Genomic DNA, 17,294 nt, shown 5'->3' on the forward strand with positions numbered 1-17,294 from the left:
TTCTAGGAGCCAAAGTCAGAGGATTCTTCTTACCCAACGGAGGCAGAAAATGAAGATTCTAGAGTAGGGAGGGCATTTATATGTTTAATAGAGAAGGACATGAAAAGAAATTAGATTGTTCACCTGTAGAGATAGCCTTCAGCAAATCGGTGTCTTAAAACCCCTCTCCTTTTAAGAACCTCTGTTGGAGAATTGTCCAAGATTTATGCAATGAGACCCAGACAGAAAAAAAAAAAAAAAAAAAAAAAAAATGGAGGCATTGAAATAAGGTGCCTTGATACTTAGGGTGCTGTTCTCAGAATGTCCACAGGAGTGCGCTATTGCAACACCTGCCTTCAAAGGCATTTCAGACTCCTAGAAATGTTTCCATACTAAAAAGTTTAAAGACAAAAATATGAAAAACCTCTTTGCAAAAATCAAGTTCAAGTTCAAGAAAACTCTGACATTCTTGAGTTTTTATGAGTATCAGAGAAATGTTCCTGCAGATTCAATAACTCAGAAACTGGAGCTTTCAGACTCTTTCTGATTAATGAATGAGTCCTGTACTCATACATTGGAATATTAAACATAACACAACAAATATCATTGGGTAATTTTGTGGGTGCCATCTTCAAAAGAAACCATTTCCAGAGAATGACAGGAAAAACTAGGAGCAGGTCAAACTCTTCGTACAACTGGAAATCTTTTAGGACTTCAGAGAGAAGATAAAGTACCAAGAATTATTTCTCCCCATCCCAGAAACAGAGAATGAGTCTTTTGATTAAGCAGCAGCTATGTTTAATTATGCAATTATTCTGGTCCTAATCTAAGAGAAACAATCCAAGTTTAAAAGGAGTGAAGCTCTTTCCTCCTCACTTATTTTAGAGGCAAGTAAAGGTAAATGAAGAACACAGAATCCCTAAGTTCAGGCCCTGGTAAAGGTCCCAAGGAGAAGTCCCCACTCCTTTTAGCCCTATGTCCAAGGTCACAGTCCTTGGATTTCTAAGCATCCTGCTGTAGAATAAGTCTGCCCCAGTGACGCCTTCTACCTATGTCTCTGGAGACTCTTTACTCTGTAACCCAGAGAGTTTCTTCTCCTCAGCCGCATCATCAGCAGACTGGAAAATCCTCAGTATTTTTATCATACTTGCTCTAGATATACTGGATGAAAGGTCCTTGGGAGTCTCCTCTTGGGCTACTGGCACTTCCTCTATCTGAGTACCAAAGTCCTTGATAGTGGATTCTGTCTTGGATAATTCAGGACCTAAAAGAGGACCCAGCCATTAATTCTTATCTGTAGCCTTCTCCCAATTAGCTGTGACAAATGGAGGACAGAAAAGGAAGGACTTGGGTGTCTTCAGAGATGTGAACCATCCTGGTCAACACAGGTTCAGCTCTCCCTGTCCTCAGACACTTCCTAAGGTTCCTCCATGCTAGTAACTCACTCTGCTTAATGGAGAAGGAATCCAGGTGGTCCTCAGCAGAGCCCGTCTGTGGTCTCTCTGTGGAATCCTGAAATTCATGGAGTAAGTATGAGAACACTTGGAACTTTAGGAAACAAATGTGGGTTTTATTGGTGTGGGTTTTTTTTTCTTTTCTAAATGATGCTTTTCTTAGAAAAATTTACATCTAAGACGAGGACAAAAATCCCACCTCTTGAGACTAGAGAAGCTTGTATCACGTGTTCTTTGCCATCCATGATAACCAGATGAAGCCAGAATCTACTTTTACCCATTCCCAGTTGTAAGCTAAGGGTAGATTGTCTCCAAAGATGGCTGCCAACAATTCCTCCCGTTCCTGTATGCACATACTGTTCCTTCCATCAAGAGAGGGAGTCTATTTCCTCTCCTCTTGAATCGGGGCCAGACTTGTGATTTTTTTGACCAATAAAATGTGGCAGTATGACACTGATCCAGTTCCAGGTCCATCCCTTAAGCAAGTGCTCGCATGAGATTATTATGCTGTCAAGAAGCCCAAACTAGCTACATGTAGAGAACTCATTACGAGAACCAAGGCAATTTGGTCAATAGTCCCAGCCCAGACTCAACTGAATGTGGCTCCATGAGTGACATCAAGCAAGACTACACAGACTATCCAGTCAACCCACAGAATCATGAGAAATAACAAATGACTAAGGTTTCAGCTTTGGAGTTGTTTGTTAAACAGCAGATAATTGAAACAGGGTCCTAGCCGAAACTGGTTTGGCTCAGTGGATAAAGCATTGGCCTATGGACTGAAGGTCCCAGGTTTGATTCCGGTCAAGGGCATGTACATTGGTTACAGGCATATCCCCAGTGGGGGTGTGCAGGAGGCAGCTGGTAGATGTTTCTAATTATCTCTCTCCCTTCCTCTCTGTGAAAAATCAATAAAATATATATTTTTTTAAAAGAAAGAAACAAGGTCATAGCAGAAGAGCACTCAGACACTCTCACCTGTTTCAAGATGGGGCCATTCTCCATCTGCGGCTGCTGATTGCTGTCACTTTTCCGGCCCAGTGATAGAGTTCTGTGACCTAGTGACCACAACGACAGCTCATTTCTCTTCTTGTCTGTATTCCATATCTTATTATTGGGCCTCTAGTTGAGCCCCTAGTCTACAAGTGACTCCCCATCCAGGACAAGACAGGACCTTAGAGGCAGCTAAAAGGGAGTTAGGCTTCCTGAATTCTATCTGTGATTCTGTTCACCTGTGACTGCCCACATCTATTACAGAAGTAGAGATTAAGGTAAAGTGAGTGTTGAAAGACCCAGGATTCCTTCAAGAAACCTAAGGGGCAGCTATCTGGACAGCATATCAACAAAAAAGTCCCTAACTCTACCTTTTCAGTTTATGAATACTCCTCTGACCTTCTTGCACCATACCTAATATACCCTTATTGATTTCTGAAAATGAAACCACCACCACGCCCCCCAAAAAGCTCTAGTTTCACAATTCTTTTGCATCAGCTTTATCCCCAGCTAGTCCTGAAATGCATTGATTCTTTCCAGTAAACACTTCACCTGAGCCCTCCCAGTGCCCCAGGGTTGGAGAGTGAACTATCGGTTAAACAATTATTTTCACATTACAGTTGGCAGTGCCCAGGTTTAGGGGGATTCTTTCTCCCTCCTTTCCTCCCATTCTGCACTCATGCTGAGAAATGTCAGAGGGACGGGGGTAAGTATATCTTTCAGCTCAGACATAAAAAATCCAAAAAAGATGAGATATGCATTCTATCACCAGCATGAACACTAGAGGAGAAAGATCGTCAAGAATCTGCTAACTGCCTCCTAGATGGGGTTAGATAATATGTTGATCTCAACCTGAGGCTGCAGAGACTAATTTGTGGCAGAGGAAGCAGAGGGCCCTGGACTCTGCTTCCTTAGAACTTTCTTGGGGCTTCAGTGAGGGCCCCGGATCTCTGCTTCTTCTCTTCAGTAATGTGGGCTTGCTCATTATCCTCAAACCACTCTGCCTTTTCTAAAGTAGGACCTGAGTGATGGCTCTGACTCATGCTCATGGTCCTCTCTCAAATCCCATGAGAAGCAGACACCTGGCCCAGCTTGCTTAGTAAATATTGGATGGAAGAGTTCCAAAGGCAGGTTCCCAAATGACAAGCACATTCAGCTTTTCCCTGGGATCTGTCACTCTCAACCCATAGTCCCCTCACCATAGCGTGGGTTCCCACAGTACCTAAAGATTTACGCGCAGTGCTCTGGCTCCCTGGATCAGTCATGGATTTCTTTTTAGCCTCCTGAAACCCACATGAGGAAGAACTGAGTTAGAACTTTTAGAAGTGAAGAAAACTTTTCAAAAAGAGTCTAAAAGAAGGAAGTTAATATCCACAAGCAGATAGGAACTTTGTATCTACAAAGTTCTATGAGCAGACAGAGTACAGGGAGAAGCCTGCCTCTAATACATCCCTGCCCGTTCCAGGCGGCACCCACTTATCGCAGTCCCAGCAAGTCCCAGGTGGCCCCTCACTGCCACTCTACCGGTTTCTTAGAAGGTGTCTTCGACTTCTGCTGCTGGCTCTGCTGCTGCTTCCGAAGACCTGGAGGTCAGAGAACCAGCTCTATCCTCTCCTCCCTGAGAGCTTCCACCCTTCCCCTGGGCTGCTTGCTGTGCCTTGCTTTACAATGGTGACTCTCTCTCCCTGGTCGGCCAAGCCAAGGCCTGGGTAGTGGTGGTTGGTGGTGGTAGTAGTGGTGGTGGTGGTGGTGGTGGTGGTGGTGGTGGTGGTGGTAGCTGCTGCTTCTTGAAATTGCAGTTTCCTGAGTTCTACATGTGACCCTGTATGACTGGCCACAAACATAACTGAATTTGCTTGAGAACAAGTATGAGAATTGTGGGCTGAGGAGGAATGGTACCTGGATATCTGGCAGCACTAGAAAGCCTATCTCTTATCTTCCGGTTATAACATAATTTCTTCAAATATTCAGGATATTTCAATGATGGTCTCTGCAGAGAAAAAGGAAAGCATAGGTCTTTCCCCAAATGGATCCCCCAAATTCATTCATCTGTCTAATCCTCATGCAGTTTTTGAGAACCTGGTGTGTGCAGCATTGTGCCAGGGGCTCTGGAGAGGAGAAAGGTACAGAAAACGAAGTGCATAAGAAATAAACACTGCTCTTCTCACACCCCTCCCCAGACATTTGCTTTCACCTATATAGAGCCCAGCCCTTCTCTGGGGCTTGGGTCCAGAGTGGAAGGATAGAAGAGAAAACAGAAAACAAAAGTCAACTCTTCCAGCCTTGTAGATGGATGAGTTTGGATTTGCATATAGACATCTTGCTCTGAGGCTCCCTAACTCTTACTTGCAGGGTGAGGCGGTGCACAGATAAAAACATCTGACCAGAAACGGCGCTCTCAGGCCGGCTCTTCCCCATGGCCAACTGTGTCTTCGTTTCCAGACAAGGCGACCTTTCCCCTTCATCTAACAAAAGACTGAAGGGCACAGAGACAGTCAGGCAATCAGCAACAGCTTTCCTTGGAGACTGTGGCTGAGGTGAAACATGAAAAGGGCTCCAAATTTGAAGAAATGTCCACTTTTGGGTTGGAATGGTCTGTACCAACAGGTACTCATTCAATAACAGCTTTCAGGTGTAGCTATGATCATTATAACTATATGGATGAAGTGTTTACACTTTGTCAGGCTCATGCGCCTTAATTGGGTCTACTTCCAGTGGGGGGTTAAATGAGAGAACATATGTGATGTGCTTACTTGGCACAGGGCCTGGCAAACGGTAAGTACTGGATAAATGGTGGTGAGTATGGTCACCACTGCATACCAGTCTAAGAACGCAGTGAACAGGTAGGGTGACGGTTTTCTCCCCTCCCTACTCAGAAAGAGCACACTGCTTGAGACCCTTCACAACTTCAAGAAAAGCAGGTGTTCGGGCTCTCCCACAGGCTTACATCATACTTACTCCTTCAGGAGATCCTGAGGTAATGTGCCAAATTGGTTCAAGAAAGATACGAATTCTGAATTTGGTGGCTCAAAAAGTTGTTCTGGGGATGGGGGAGGCACAGTTATCCCTGAAGTGCTCAACTTTGCTTTTCTGTTCTGCTTTCTAGAGAGAACCACAGATGACTGGAAGAGAGACAATGGAAAGAACCCCCTGAAGCACTCTCGTCAGTGCCACCCCTTCCCACACACCTTCCAGCCTCCCAACACAAACCCAGCACATGAAACGCGTTAGCAGACCTGGTCCAGCAGCAACCCCCTCCCCAATCTGCACCTAGGGGTCATCGCATTCTTCCCTCTCTGGCTCCCCAACCCTATTACTGAATTCAGATCATTTGGGGATTCATTGTTTTGTTTGTTTTTCCCCCAAAATGGTTATTCACTTATTCACTGAACAAACCCAACAAATATTTATTGGCAAACTATGTGGAGTAGGGGTGTCGAACTCAATCAGAGAAGGGGCCAAAATCTAAAATCCAGCCTAAATCGCGGGCCGAATGGTTTACTGAACAGTCATAAACTGTCATTGTGATGGAAACGCAGCGGAGTGCAGTGATGACAGCGCGGTGCAGGCCACATTGCAAGGCCTGGCGGGACGGATTTGGCCCGAGGGCCTTGTGTTTGACACATGTGATGTGGAGGCACAGGGCTAGGCCCGGATTCAGCACTGAACAAAATGGACCAAGGCATTATTCTCATGCACATAGCAACCTTCTTGCTCTGTGACTTTTCAAGGCTACCTTCACCTAATAAATGGTAGAATCAGAAGTGCAAACGCAGGCCAAAACCGGTTTGGCTCAATGGATAGAGCGTCAGCCTGTGGACTCAAGGGTCCCGGGTTTGATTCTGGTCAAGGGCATGTACCTTGGTTGCGGGTACATCCCCAGTAGGGGGTGTGCAGGAGGCAGCTGATCGATGTTACTCTCTCATCGAGTTTCTAACTCTCTATCCCTCTCCCTCCTCTCTGTAAAAAATCAATAAAATATTTTTTTTTTTTTAAAGAAGAAGAAGAAGTGCAAGCACAGACCCATTATAATTCCTAGGCCCCGGAATACCCAGCAGTTGCTCCTAACATCTCTTCAAGGTACTCTCCACCTTTCTATGTGGAGGAGGTATGGGAAATGAGTCTCTAAATACAAAAGGACTTGGTAGTTATTTCTTGAGGGTTTCTTCTACAAATTTTTAGTCATTTAAACAGAGAACAAGAGAAGCAAGAAGATATCTGAAAGGAAATGAACTCTACAAAGTAATATCATTAAAGCTTTAGCCAAAACGTCAAGCTTACCACTGTAGATATCTTTCTTTTTTTCTTCTTTCCATCCTGGCCTGGAGCAACATACTGCTTAGCTGGACTTGAAATAAGAATAACCAAAACGTATTTGTAGACATCTTAAACAAGAGCACCAAGGATATTTGTGAATGATGACTATAAAGATTTCTATAGTCTATTCAGTATTCAAAGATGGTCATTAGGAGCCCAGCAACTGCTAAAAAAAATACCTCCATTTAAATTAGGTTCCCCACCATTCTCTCACAATTCAGTTATTTACTTTTACAGCATTAATCCAATTAGCAATTATATGCCTAGAGTTGGTGATGTTTATGTCTGAATGCCCACCCCATAAGACTGCAGAAGGACAGGGAGCAAATCTATCTGGTTCTCCACTAAATTCTCACTGCTCAGGTATTTTTGTTCTGTTGTCTTCCTCTTCCTTTTTACCTGAACCATGGATATAATAACTGGATCCCTAGCCATCACACAGACCTTAAAATCCCCCATGCAGCATCTTAGAAGATGGAAGCCATGGATGAGGATGATGACCCAGAAAACTAGAAGGAACCGGGACTGGTTTGGCTCAGTGGATAGAGCGTCGGCCTGTGGACTGAAGGGTCCCAGGTTCGATTCTGGTCAAGGGCATGTACCTTGGTTGCGGGCACATTCCCAGTGGGGGGTGTGCAAGAGGCAGCTGGTCCATGTTTCTCTCTCATCGACGTTTCTAACTCTCTGTCCCTCTCAATTCCTCTCTGTGTAAAATCAATAAAACATATTTAAAAAAAAAAAAAGAAAGAAAGAAAGAAAGAAAAGAAAAGAAAGCTAGAAGGAACTCTGGTTTCTGATTACCTCGTGGACCTGACATACAAGCCCTGGCCCAACCTACATCTGAGCTTCTTTCATATAAAAGAATTTGAGCCCTTAGGTGTTTTTTGTTTGTTTACACCATATCCTAGTATACACACACAAAGAATGCATATGTAAAGAAGCATTTACAGGATCAATTTTTAAAAAAGAGAAAGAAATTCTTAAGTTTTATCATCTTTAAACAATCACTTAACAAGAATCTGAAAGCCTCAACAGTCACGAAAATAAAACATACTTTCTTCCAAAGATTTCAATATTAGCAAGGCTTCAGGCCTTTGCCAAGTAATCTTTGCCATGCTCAGCTTTGTACACAAGCTTTATGTGCTGGGCCTTGAAATTGAGACCAAAGATTCATGTGCTTCACTGGAAACTTTTTCACTAGTTGCTAATGGCTCTAAGAATAACTAATAATCATAAAGAATTTCTATCTTTTTTTTAATCCTCACCTGACAATATGTTTTTCATTGATTTTGGAGAGGAGGGGAGGAAATGGAAGTGGAGGAGAGGGGATGGAAGGAGAAGAAAAACATTGATGTGAGAGAGAAAAACATTGATGTGATGCCTTTCGTATATGCCTTTCATATGCCCCAACCTGGAATCAAACCTGCAACCTGGGTATGGACCCGGACTGGGAACTGAAACCTTCATCTTTTCGTGTATGGGACCAACTGAGTCACACTGACCAGGTCAAATGTTTTCTTTCTTCTTTCTTTCTTTCTTAATTAATTTTTACAGAGAGGAAGGGAGAGGAATAGAAAGTTAGAAACATCAATGAGAGAGAAACGTTGATCAGCTGCCTCCTGCACACCCCCCACTGGGGATGTGCCCACAACCGAAGCTCTATCCACTGAGCCAAACCGGTTTTGGCAAGTGTTTGTTTCTTAATCAAACCTCACAAATACATTGGATCCTATCTTGTATGCTATTTACTGCCACCTAGAATTTGACGTAGAAAAATCCCAGGACACGAATCTCAAATTGCATTAAAATAGAATTTCAGTGTAGCAAGAGGCAGATGTAAGAGACGATGACCTTCTCTGCTTGGCCTCCTGCTACTTACATGGAGGTTGCTAAAAAGATCACAGAAAGGAGGCCTGCAGAGAACAGTAGGGCTTGGTAGAATACAAGAGTTGAAGACCCCCTAAGTTCTAGAGAACTCACCTCACATTCGCCCCTGATTCTTTTGGGATCCAGACTACAATCATATTGCTAACATCTTGAGGACAAGGAATTTGTGTCTCATTCAAATTTAGCACTGGAAGCTAAGAGAAAAATATAAAGCCTATGTATGGTTTGAATATACCAGCTCCTGATGGCACTCAGGATAAGACCAAGAACTAAATTATCATATTAACCAAAAGAATACAGTGGCTCACAAGATAATAAATACAGTACTCCAATCCCAAAAACATCTTTATAATATTCCAAGAAACCAGGTATCAGTGCAGGTCCTATAAGAGTGCACATTTATAAGTGAACCGTGTCCCCTGCTTCCCTGTGTCATGAGGGTGGCAATTCCCAACCCCATCCCATAGGAGGGTACCTTGGGGCTTACCTAAAGGAACACTACTCATTCTGGCCATTCCACCCCAAAGACTTAGGTCCTCTGGAGATATTATAATACAGTGTGGGAGCAGGGAAGAAACTGACAGGGACAGGGCAAGTTTTATATTTTTAAAGCCTGTCTATTATTATAGGCATCTATATAAAAGTGAAAGTCTTAACTCTTTTCACATTTAGCTACTTAAGATACTAGAACACTGATGATGCTCAAGGAAACCTTGTAAGTCATCTAGTCCATATTCCTAGTACGAAAAAGGGGGTGGTTCAAAGCAAGGTTGTCCCCATGAAAAACAACCGATTGGCTCAGGGGAACAGAGGACACTTCTTTGTACTGTAAACCCTTTCCTGCCCTTTGGATTTAGAACCATATACATGTATTATCTATTCAAACAATTAATTTAAAACTAATTTAATCTAACCCTGTTGTTCTGAAGTGGTCAAAGAGGTAAGTGCTTTGTTCATTCATCCATTCAAACCTATCCTCCCCCCTTAGTTCCTTATATTCTCCACTACTGAAAAGTGAAGTATCTCGCCAGGACTGGTTTGGCTCAGTGGATAGAGCGTCGGACCTTTTAGTCGAAAGGTCCCAGGTTCGATTCCGGTCAAGGGCATGTACCTTGGTTGCGGGCACATCCCCAGTAGAGGATGTGCAAGAGGCAGCTGATCGATGATTCTCTCTCATTGATGTTTCTAACTCTCTGTCCCTCTCTCTTCCTCTCTGTGAAAAATCAATAAAAGTTAAAAAAAAAAAAAAAGTAAAAGAAAAAGAAAAAGAAAAGTGAAGTATCTCATTAAAAACAGGGGGGGCGGGGGCATCAGTAGGACTGCAAAGAATAGCAAATTTCTCTTATTGTAGATAAGTAAAAGGGATTCTCTGCCTAAACTTTAATTTAGTTCTACCTCTACCTAGCTATGTGCTTTAGCAAATCACTTCCTATCTGGGTCTTAGTTTCCTCAACTAAAAAATATATGAGATAGACCATAGTAATATTCTTCAAACTGTAATTGCAACTAATTCATAGGTCATCTAATCAAACTTGAGTGAATTGCAGCCTACATTGTTTAAAGATGAAATAGAATAGGACAAAAAATATCAGAGTACATCACCCTTATCGAGGGTAAGTAAGACTTGTTCCATCATATTTTTGTTGTAAAATGTACTATAGGTCATAGCTAAAAATGTTTGAAAATCATCAGAGTAGATGATTATAAGGCCCAATTTAGGTTTGCCATTCTGGCACCCTAATATCCTTGAATTATGAGATGACAGTGTTTACTTAGTAGCTAAACACATTCTATATAGAACAAAGACAAAATTCTCACCTATGCCAAACTTCACAAATCAAACCCACCTGTCTCTGGAATTTCTGGAAGCAATATAGCATGTGAAGCCATTAGCCCAGAGCCTAGTATATAGTAAGGGCCCAACGTTAGATAGTTATCATGATCATTATTCAGATTGCAGTCATCCCAAGGAACAATGCTAAAGAAGGAAATGTTTTAGGCTCATTAGTGAAGATGCAGAGGAAGTACCTTTTTCAATTTGTGACTTCCTTTGGGAGGTCTATTAGGATAGTTGATCAAATCTTTGTCAGGTAAATCCTTGTGAGGCCTGAAAGTGAGAGTTTATGAACGTGAGACGGAGACACAAAGACTTCTTGGGATGATAAAATTGATACTATGAGGAAAAGCCTTCTACTTTGGTATAGAAAGCCTTGGATTGAATACTTACTGAATGAACGTAGGATCTCACCATCTCCTTAAGTTTTGTTTGTTTTTCCTTGCAGCCACTCCCAAACAGACATTGAACATTACAAACATTTTACAACTATTTGTTGGATCAAACTGAATGCATAGCCTATGCTCCTCTCTCTCCAGCTATAGGTAGTTACTACACCATTAATAAAGTTTATTAGCCGAAACCGGTTTGGCTCAGTGGTAGAGCATCGGTCTGTGGGCTGAAGGGTCCCAGGTTTGATTCTGGTCAAGGGCATGTACATTGGTTGTGGGCACATCCCCAGTGTGGGGGGGGGGGGGGTGCAAGAGGCAGCTGGTCAATGTTTCTCTCTCATCGATGTTTCTAACTCTCTATCCCTCTCCTTTCCTCTCTGTAAAAAATCAATAAAATATTTAAATATATATATTAAAGAATGCTTTGTTTTTGTTTCCCACTGCCTATTTACCACTTCTTTAGCTGAACTGGGGTTGTATTTTAAACCCAGCTTTCTCAAAATCTTCAACAAGGGTAAAGGAAATCAACCAGAAATTTGAGATAGCAAGCTCTTAAAGGTGGACTTCATGATAATTTACCTGCCTTGAAATTTGAAGTCAAACTTTGAACTCTGAGACGATGCATAGTGAGGCTTAGGAAAGGTAAGTCCTCGTAAATGACTGTGAGGACGTCTCCTGGCCTTGAAGCAGGTGTCTGAGAGGTTTACAATGGTGAGCACTGGGAGTTTGTCTGAGAAAACAAGATGAAGACATGTGATATGTTAAAAGAGAGCCAAACAGAAATAGTTCAAAGATCTTGTAAGCGAGGAGACTGGCTGACTAACTCACCGTCAACATCCAGAGAAGTTTTGCAGGACGAGCCCAGGATTCGAGGGTGGCCCCTCTCAATGCGGCGGACAGTAGCCCAGCACTGTGGATGCTGACAAGCCACCAAGTTGCAAGTGGTTTCATCCCACTGGCTCTCCTCTGGCAAGTCCATAGTTATAAATGGCTTGGGATAGAAGTCAACCTTGTAGCTTTCTAGCCCTCTGGAGAAACAACCACATAATTAGTGAGTATTATATACTAACCAGATCTTAATATGGACTCAAAGCATCAAATATTTCTACTGAACTCTTATAGGTAGATGGTGGTCATAGGATAAGACTTGGGTAACAAATAAGTATGAAAAATATATAGTGTGAAGTAAAGTAGCAAGAGTTTGAGAGCAGACTGACTTCAGAAGGTCTCCTAATCTATGCTAATAAAAGGGTAATATGTTAATTAGACCGGGAGACCTTCCAGACATCCTTCGGACAAAGCCATGGTGGTGGGGCCGAGGCAGAAGCGGTTAGGGGCCATCAGGCCAGCAGGGAAGGGCAGTTGGGGACAAGCAGGCTGGTGGGGGGTGAGGGGAGATTTTGGGGGGGAGCAGGCCAGCAGGCAGAGTGGATAGTCACAATAAGGCAGACAGGCAAGTGAGCAGTTAGGAGCCAGGGTTCCCAGATTGCAAGGCAGATGTCCAACTGCCAGTTTAGGCCCGATCCCAAACCAGCATTCGGACATCCCTCGAGGGGTCCCAGATTGAAGAGGGTATAGGCTGAGCTGAGGTAAATGGTAGTCATAGGATAAGACTTAGGTAACAGGCTGCATGCATGAATTTCGTCCACCGGGCCATTAGTTCACTAATAAAGGATTGGTTAATCTGAGCTTCAATTTCTTCACCTGCAAAATGAGGACAAGTAATTACAAAAATTAGTTAATGGATTTTAAAAGGTCTGGCAGAGAGTTCAGCATCCTTCCCTTTTCCCCTTTATTAGTCACTAGGGAAAGATATTGGCTTCTCCAAAAAGCCTTATCAAATTAAAAATGTAGATAAGAAGTGCTTTAGGTGGCTCAAAACTTTGGAAGGCATGCTTCATTTTTCAATTGCCGCCACCGGGGCCAGACTTGCGCCTCCAATTCTCATACAGGCAGCTAAACTATGCAATGAAAAATTAATGGGTTTGCTCAAGCAGCAAATCAGTAAACTTAAACTTGTATCAGGGGCCATTGGCTTTTCATTTACTGTCTCTATGGTCATGGGAAAGTGATTTAACCTCTTTTAGCCTGTTCCTCATATAAAACAGGGGAGAGGAAATCCCTAAGTAGGACTGTAGAAGCATTAAATGAGAAAATGTACTTTAATGTGGTAATATAATAGGTGCTTAATGAATATTATCATCTCTCTCTAGAAATGTCTTATGCAATCACTACCACTTGGTCCATAATAATTTTGTAAGGAGGTACTTTCCTTTACTCAACACATTTATTGACACCCAAATATGTAAGGGAACCTGTTATAAGCATGGAGAACAATAACAAAATAAGTCCCTATTCTAAAAGTCTTTTTAAACCAAAGATAGCAAAATATTAGCCAAAGATTGCACCTGGCCTATAATTTGTTTTGTTTAGCCTGTACTTTGAAATAGTCCATAATGTCCAGACTTCTAGCTCATTTTAGAGATTAAAATATCTGACAATGCGGGCCCAATTCTAACAGGACAGCGATTGACTGAAGCCTAGCATCTCCTGACATCTTTAAGGCAAGTCTGTTCTATCCAAGTGGAGTTTTCCCACCAGACCCTACAGCTTCTCATTGAAGCCATTTCATTTGCCTTTTTAACCTCAAATTGCTGCAGCTTTTCTCATAATAGAGAAATATTTCTCTGTACTCATTATCAAAAGCAGGAAAACCAAAGGGTAACATGAGACGTTTCAAGAAGCATTAGTACTGAGTGGCAGTGAGGATAATCTCTATGAACGTAATATGATACATACCTAAAAAGGTATGGTGATGTTTTTGACTGGGAAAGATGCTCGACGAACAACTTCATGAACTAAAAAGCATACAATTTTAAGAGGGTTTGTTTGTTTTTAATGACAATGTGACATTGCATTATTCTTGCATTAATCTGCGTTCGGAAATTCTCGGTAACAGTTCTCCTTAATATTATTATTACCAAGTTGGGAGGAAGGGGGTGTAATTATTACGGACAGACATCAGCTCCGGTGAGAGTAGAAAAAGGATTCCCCTGACGGCTCTGAAAATCGGAAGTGGGAGGTTCCGGCCATGGGGGGCCCGCAGTTGCGAGCAAAGCAAGCAGATGCTCCGGCCGGGAGGCTGACGCCCTCCGGGAAGACGTAGGCCTGTAAGCCCCTCCCACCAGGCCCCGCCTCCCCGCCTCAGTCGTTCCCCAGGCAACGCGCCACGCCTCGCCGGGCAGCAGCGCACTGCACTATGGGGAAGAAACGGAAGCCCCAAGGAGCCGAACTTAATTTGGCGAGAAAGTTCCGAACATGGCGGTGACGTAAAGCAGACAGATGAGCTTGGGAAAGGACACCGGAGGTCGGTGGGGGCCGAACGGGAGCTAGGAGGGCAGGCACGATAGCGGCGTGGAACTACAGGCGCTCCGGCCACTGGAGGCGGAGGCGGGGCTGGTGGAGGAGGAGGAGAAGGAGGAGGAGAAGGAGGCCGTAGCGCGCGAGGCAGTATGGGACACAACCGGCAACGTGGGGCGGGACGGAAGCCTCCGGGGGTCAGACCCGGGCGACGCGGGAAGTCCAGACGCTGAAGCTGCCTGAAGAGGAGGCCTGAGGCGCAGGTCCGGCCCCGGTGGCGGCAATGGCGGAGAGGCCCGAGGACCTGAACCTGCCCAATGCCGTTATTACCAGGATCATCAAGGAGGCGGTGAGCAGCTAGACTGGCGGGCGGGCCGGGGACGGGCGGGCGGCGGGGGAAGCCGGACCTGAGCCGGCAGCTTGGCTCACGACCCTGCCCTTCCCACAGCTCCCGGACGGAGTGAACATCTCCAAGGAGGCCCGGAGCGCCATCTCCCGCGCCGCCAGCGTCTTCGTGCTGTACGCCACATCCTGGTAAGGCGGGCAGAGCCAGCCGGACTTAGCTGGGACTGTGGCATAAGGGAGGCGCTAAGAGGACCCCTCCGAGTTTGTGGCTGGGAACCCACAAACCCCAGTAACTGTGTCCCTACCTCGTGGAGGAAGGCTCACAACTCTCACCCAATTTTTGCAAATTATGAAACAAATGAAACAGAATAACTTTGCTTTAACCCCTTTTTTACAGGGAAGTGGGACCGGGCGGGGGATAAAGGGGGCTGTTAACCTTATCGCAAAAATCTGTGCATCAAAGATGTGGGCATTCCCATTCCCCTCTGGGTGCTCCTTTTTCCACATCCACAGTCGGCAATGGAGGGTCTGACAGCCTCCAACCCTTCCTCTTTCCATGTTTCAGTGCCAACAACTTCGCGATGAAAGGGAAACGCAAGACACTGAATGCCAGTGATGTGCTCTCGGCCATGGAGGAAATGGAGTTCCAGCGCTTCGTTACCCCGTTAAAGGAAGCTCTGGAAGGTAATGGCCTTTTTGTTTTCTCAGCCAAGTAGGTGCTTGTCCTGTGTGACCCGCTCACCTATATCTTTCTCAGCTTGAGTCCCTTTAAGCCCAGGAGGCAAGTGTGGGATGTGACTGAGAAACAGATCAGTTAGCGCTGCCTGAGGTCTGTTTTGTCATTCCCCACAGCTTACAGCTAATGTTTCCTCTGGGCCCAGCTTTCCCAGCTACATGTTCCCAGTGAAATGAGCTGCCTCCTAACCCCCTCCTTCCTCTTCACAGCGTATCGGAGGGAGCAGAAAGGCAAAAAGGAAGCCTCGGAGCAGAAGAAGAAGGACAAAGACAGAAAAACAGATTCAGAAGAGCAAGACAAGAGTAGAGATGAGGAAATTGATGAAGATGAGGAGAGGCTGGAAGAAGAAGAACAGAATGAAGAGGAGGAAGTGGACAACTGAACGGGGTGAGGAGCCTGGCACCGTGGAAGGTACCGCTCTGAAATGCGTTTATGTGACGCCTTTTCCTACTGGGCAGAGCCTTTGGCAAAAGAGCCAAGAAGATCAAAACTGAAATCTGGCTAGAAGTAGCAAAACCAGCGCTTCCCAGACTCAGAGCATCTGAGCAGCAGAGTCCTGTTTTGCTTAATCAGTCTGAAGGCTATGACTTTTTTTTTTTTTTTGGCAAGAGGGATTCTGAACTGATCATTTAATTAGCCGATATGATCTCATTTACTTGTGTATATGATTAGACAGTTTTTGATTCCCAGTTCCCTCCCACCCTCACCAAAAAATAGTAACTTCATGCCACCTGGGTTCCAGATCACAGGAGGCACCAGGGCTCAGGAAAAATTGGGGCTTAGATCATGGTCAGCTGTTTGTAAAGTGTTTGGCGATACTGGCTCATTACAGTGATCACGGTGGTTTAGTTTTGGGAAACGGCCAAAAGGCTGTGGAAGAACAATGAAATCTGTGGTCCCTTCACTTGACAGTAACATTTATTTTGGTTTCTACCAACTCACTTGGCTTGGGGCCCCCCCAATGTATTGCCTGTCGGCATTTGACCTGTTAGGTGGCTGCACTCTGCACACAGGCTTGTTAAGTCCTCCGTATAGAGGGGACTTAGTCAAGCAACTTTGCCAATGTCTCGCTCTTACCAAACAGATGGTTTAGTCTTCGATGCACCTCACTGTCTGCCACTGCACAACTTTAGAATCTGTTGTCACCTCCTGGGAGGTATAAAATCCCAGCTTTCTCTTCTTGTAGTCCATCTCCCAGGCTTGTGACTATGGCTTTTCGTTCTTCCAATTCACGACAAGTTCCAAACTGTATCCCTTCTAGGCACAACTTTCTCCTGCGCGTCTCACTACCTGCCTCTCCTCTGCTCCCCATCCCATTTTCTCCCTCTTCTCCCTCTGCCAGTCCAGAAACTTGGATAACCTAATCTCATATCTTTGATTTCTCTCTTTTCTTTTGTCTTTATTTTTGTGTGTGTGTTTTCTTTTTTTATCTCATGTCTTTTAAAAATTGTTTTGTAAACCTCTGAAATCTAAAGGAAATCTGATGGTGCTCAGGAATCTAATCCTCTCCCACCCCTGCCTCAGCCTCTCCTTCCTCCCCACCCCCCTCCAGCCTTTTAACTGCTTCTAAAGTTCCTCTGTTGACCTTTCTTAGGTTTGGGGAGTTTTTCTCTTTTCATTTAGTGCTCCAAGCACTTTTTTGCTTGTCTCTAAGGCAGCTGGTAGTGAAGTGTAGTTTGACACTGTTAATTTGTTAAATTAAAACAGTGAAAATTTTGTTGATAAATGAGTAAAGAATGTTGAGAAGATTTAATGCTTTGTACAAATAAAGAACATTCTTGTTAAATGTGATGACTCCTGCTTGTTTGTGGTATGCTTTGGGGGAATACCTCCTGCTAGTGCCTTACACAGGTTTGGGCTGTGAACTGGGCCAGACCTTTGTAAACGGGATGCTTCATTGCCTTGGATGACCAGCAGATGCTGCTCGTTCACAGCCAGGGAGCTGCTCTTCAGCCACCGCAAGAGCTTTCCATGGCTCTGCTGGACCTACACCCTTT

General features: G+C 44.2%; 2 protein-coding genes across 2 annotated transcripts; one reads left to right on the forward strand and one right to left on the reverse strand.

Annotated features, from left to right (window-relative positions):
* Positions 1–760: 760 nt before the first annotated feature.
* Positions 761–12,131, reverse strand: CUNH9orf43 (chromosome unknown C9orf43 homolog). The gene is made up of 13 exons (XM_036432941.2): positions 11,685–12,131; positions 11,436–11,586; positions 10,659–10,737; positions 8,724–8,824; positions 6,708–6,774; positions 5,385–5,548; positions 4,773–4,902; positions 4,326–4,416; positions 3,951–4,009; positions 3,649–3,709; positions 2,412–2,491; positions 1,425–1,491; positions 761–1,243 (listed from the first exon to the last, which is right to left on the reverse strand). Exons 1-13 carry the CDS (start codon positions 11,833–11,835, stop codon positions 1,029–1,031), a joined length of 1,416 nt encoding a protein of 471 aa, XP_036288834.1. The 5' UTR covers positions 11,836–12,131; the 3' UTR covers positions 761–1,028.
* Positions 12,132–14,349: 2,218 nt separating this feature from the next.
* POLE3 (DNA polymerase epsilon 3, accessory subunit) lies at positions 14,350–17,088 on the forward strand. Its single transcript, XM_036432975.2, has 4 exons — positions 14,350–14,565; positions 14,665–14,750; positions 15,127–15,245; positions 15,507–17,088. The coding sequence occupies exons 1-4, from the start codon at positions 14,500–14,502 to the stop codon at positions 15,677–15,679; spliced, it is 444 nt and encodes a 147-aa protein (XP_036288868.1). The 5' UTR covers positions 14,350–14,499; the 3' UTR covers positions 15,680–17,088.
* Positions 17,089–17,294: the final 206 nt, after the last annotated feature.

This window comes from Pipistrellus kuhlii, unplaced genomic scaffold (assembly GCF_014108245.1).
Source record: "Pipistrellus kuhlii isolate mPipKuh1 unplaced genomic scaffold, mPipKuh1.p scaffold_m20_p_12, whole genome shotgun sequence".
In the NCBI taxonomy this organism is placed as follows: domain Eukaryota; kingdom Metazoa; phylum Chordata; class Mammalia; order Chiroptera; family Vespertilionidae; genus Pipistrellus; species Pipistrellus kuhlii.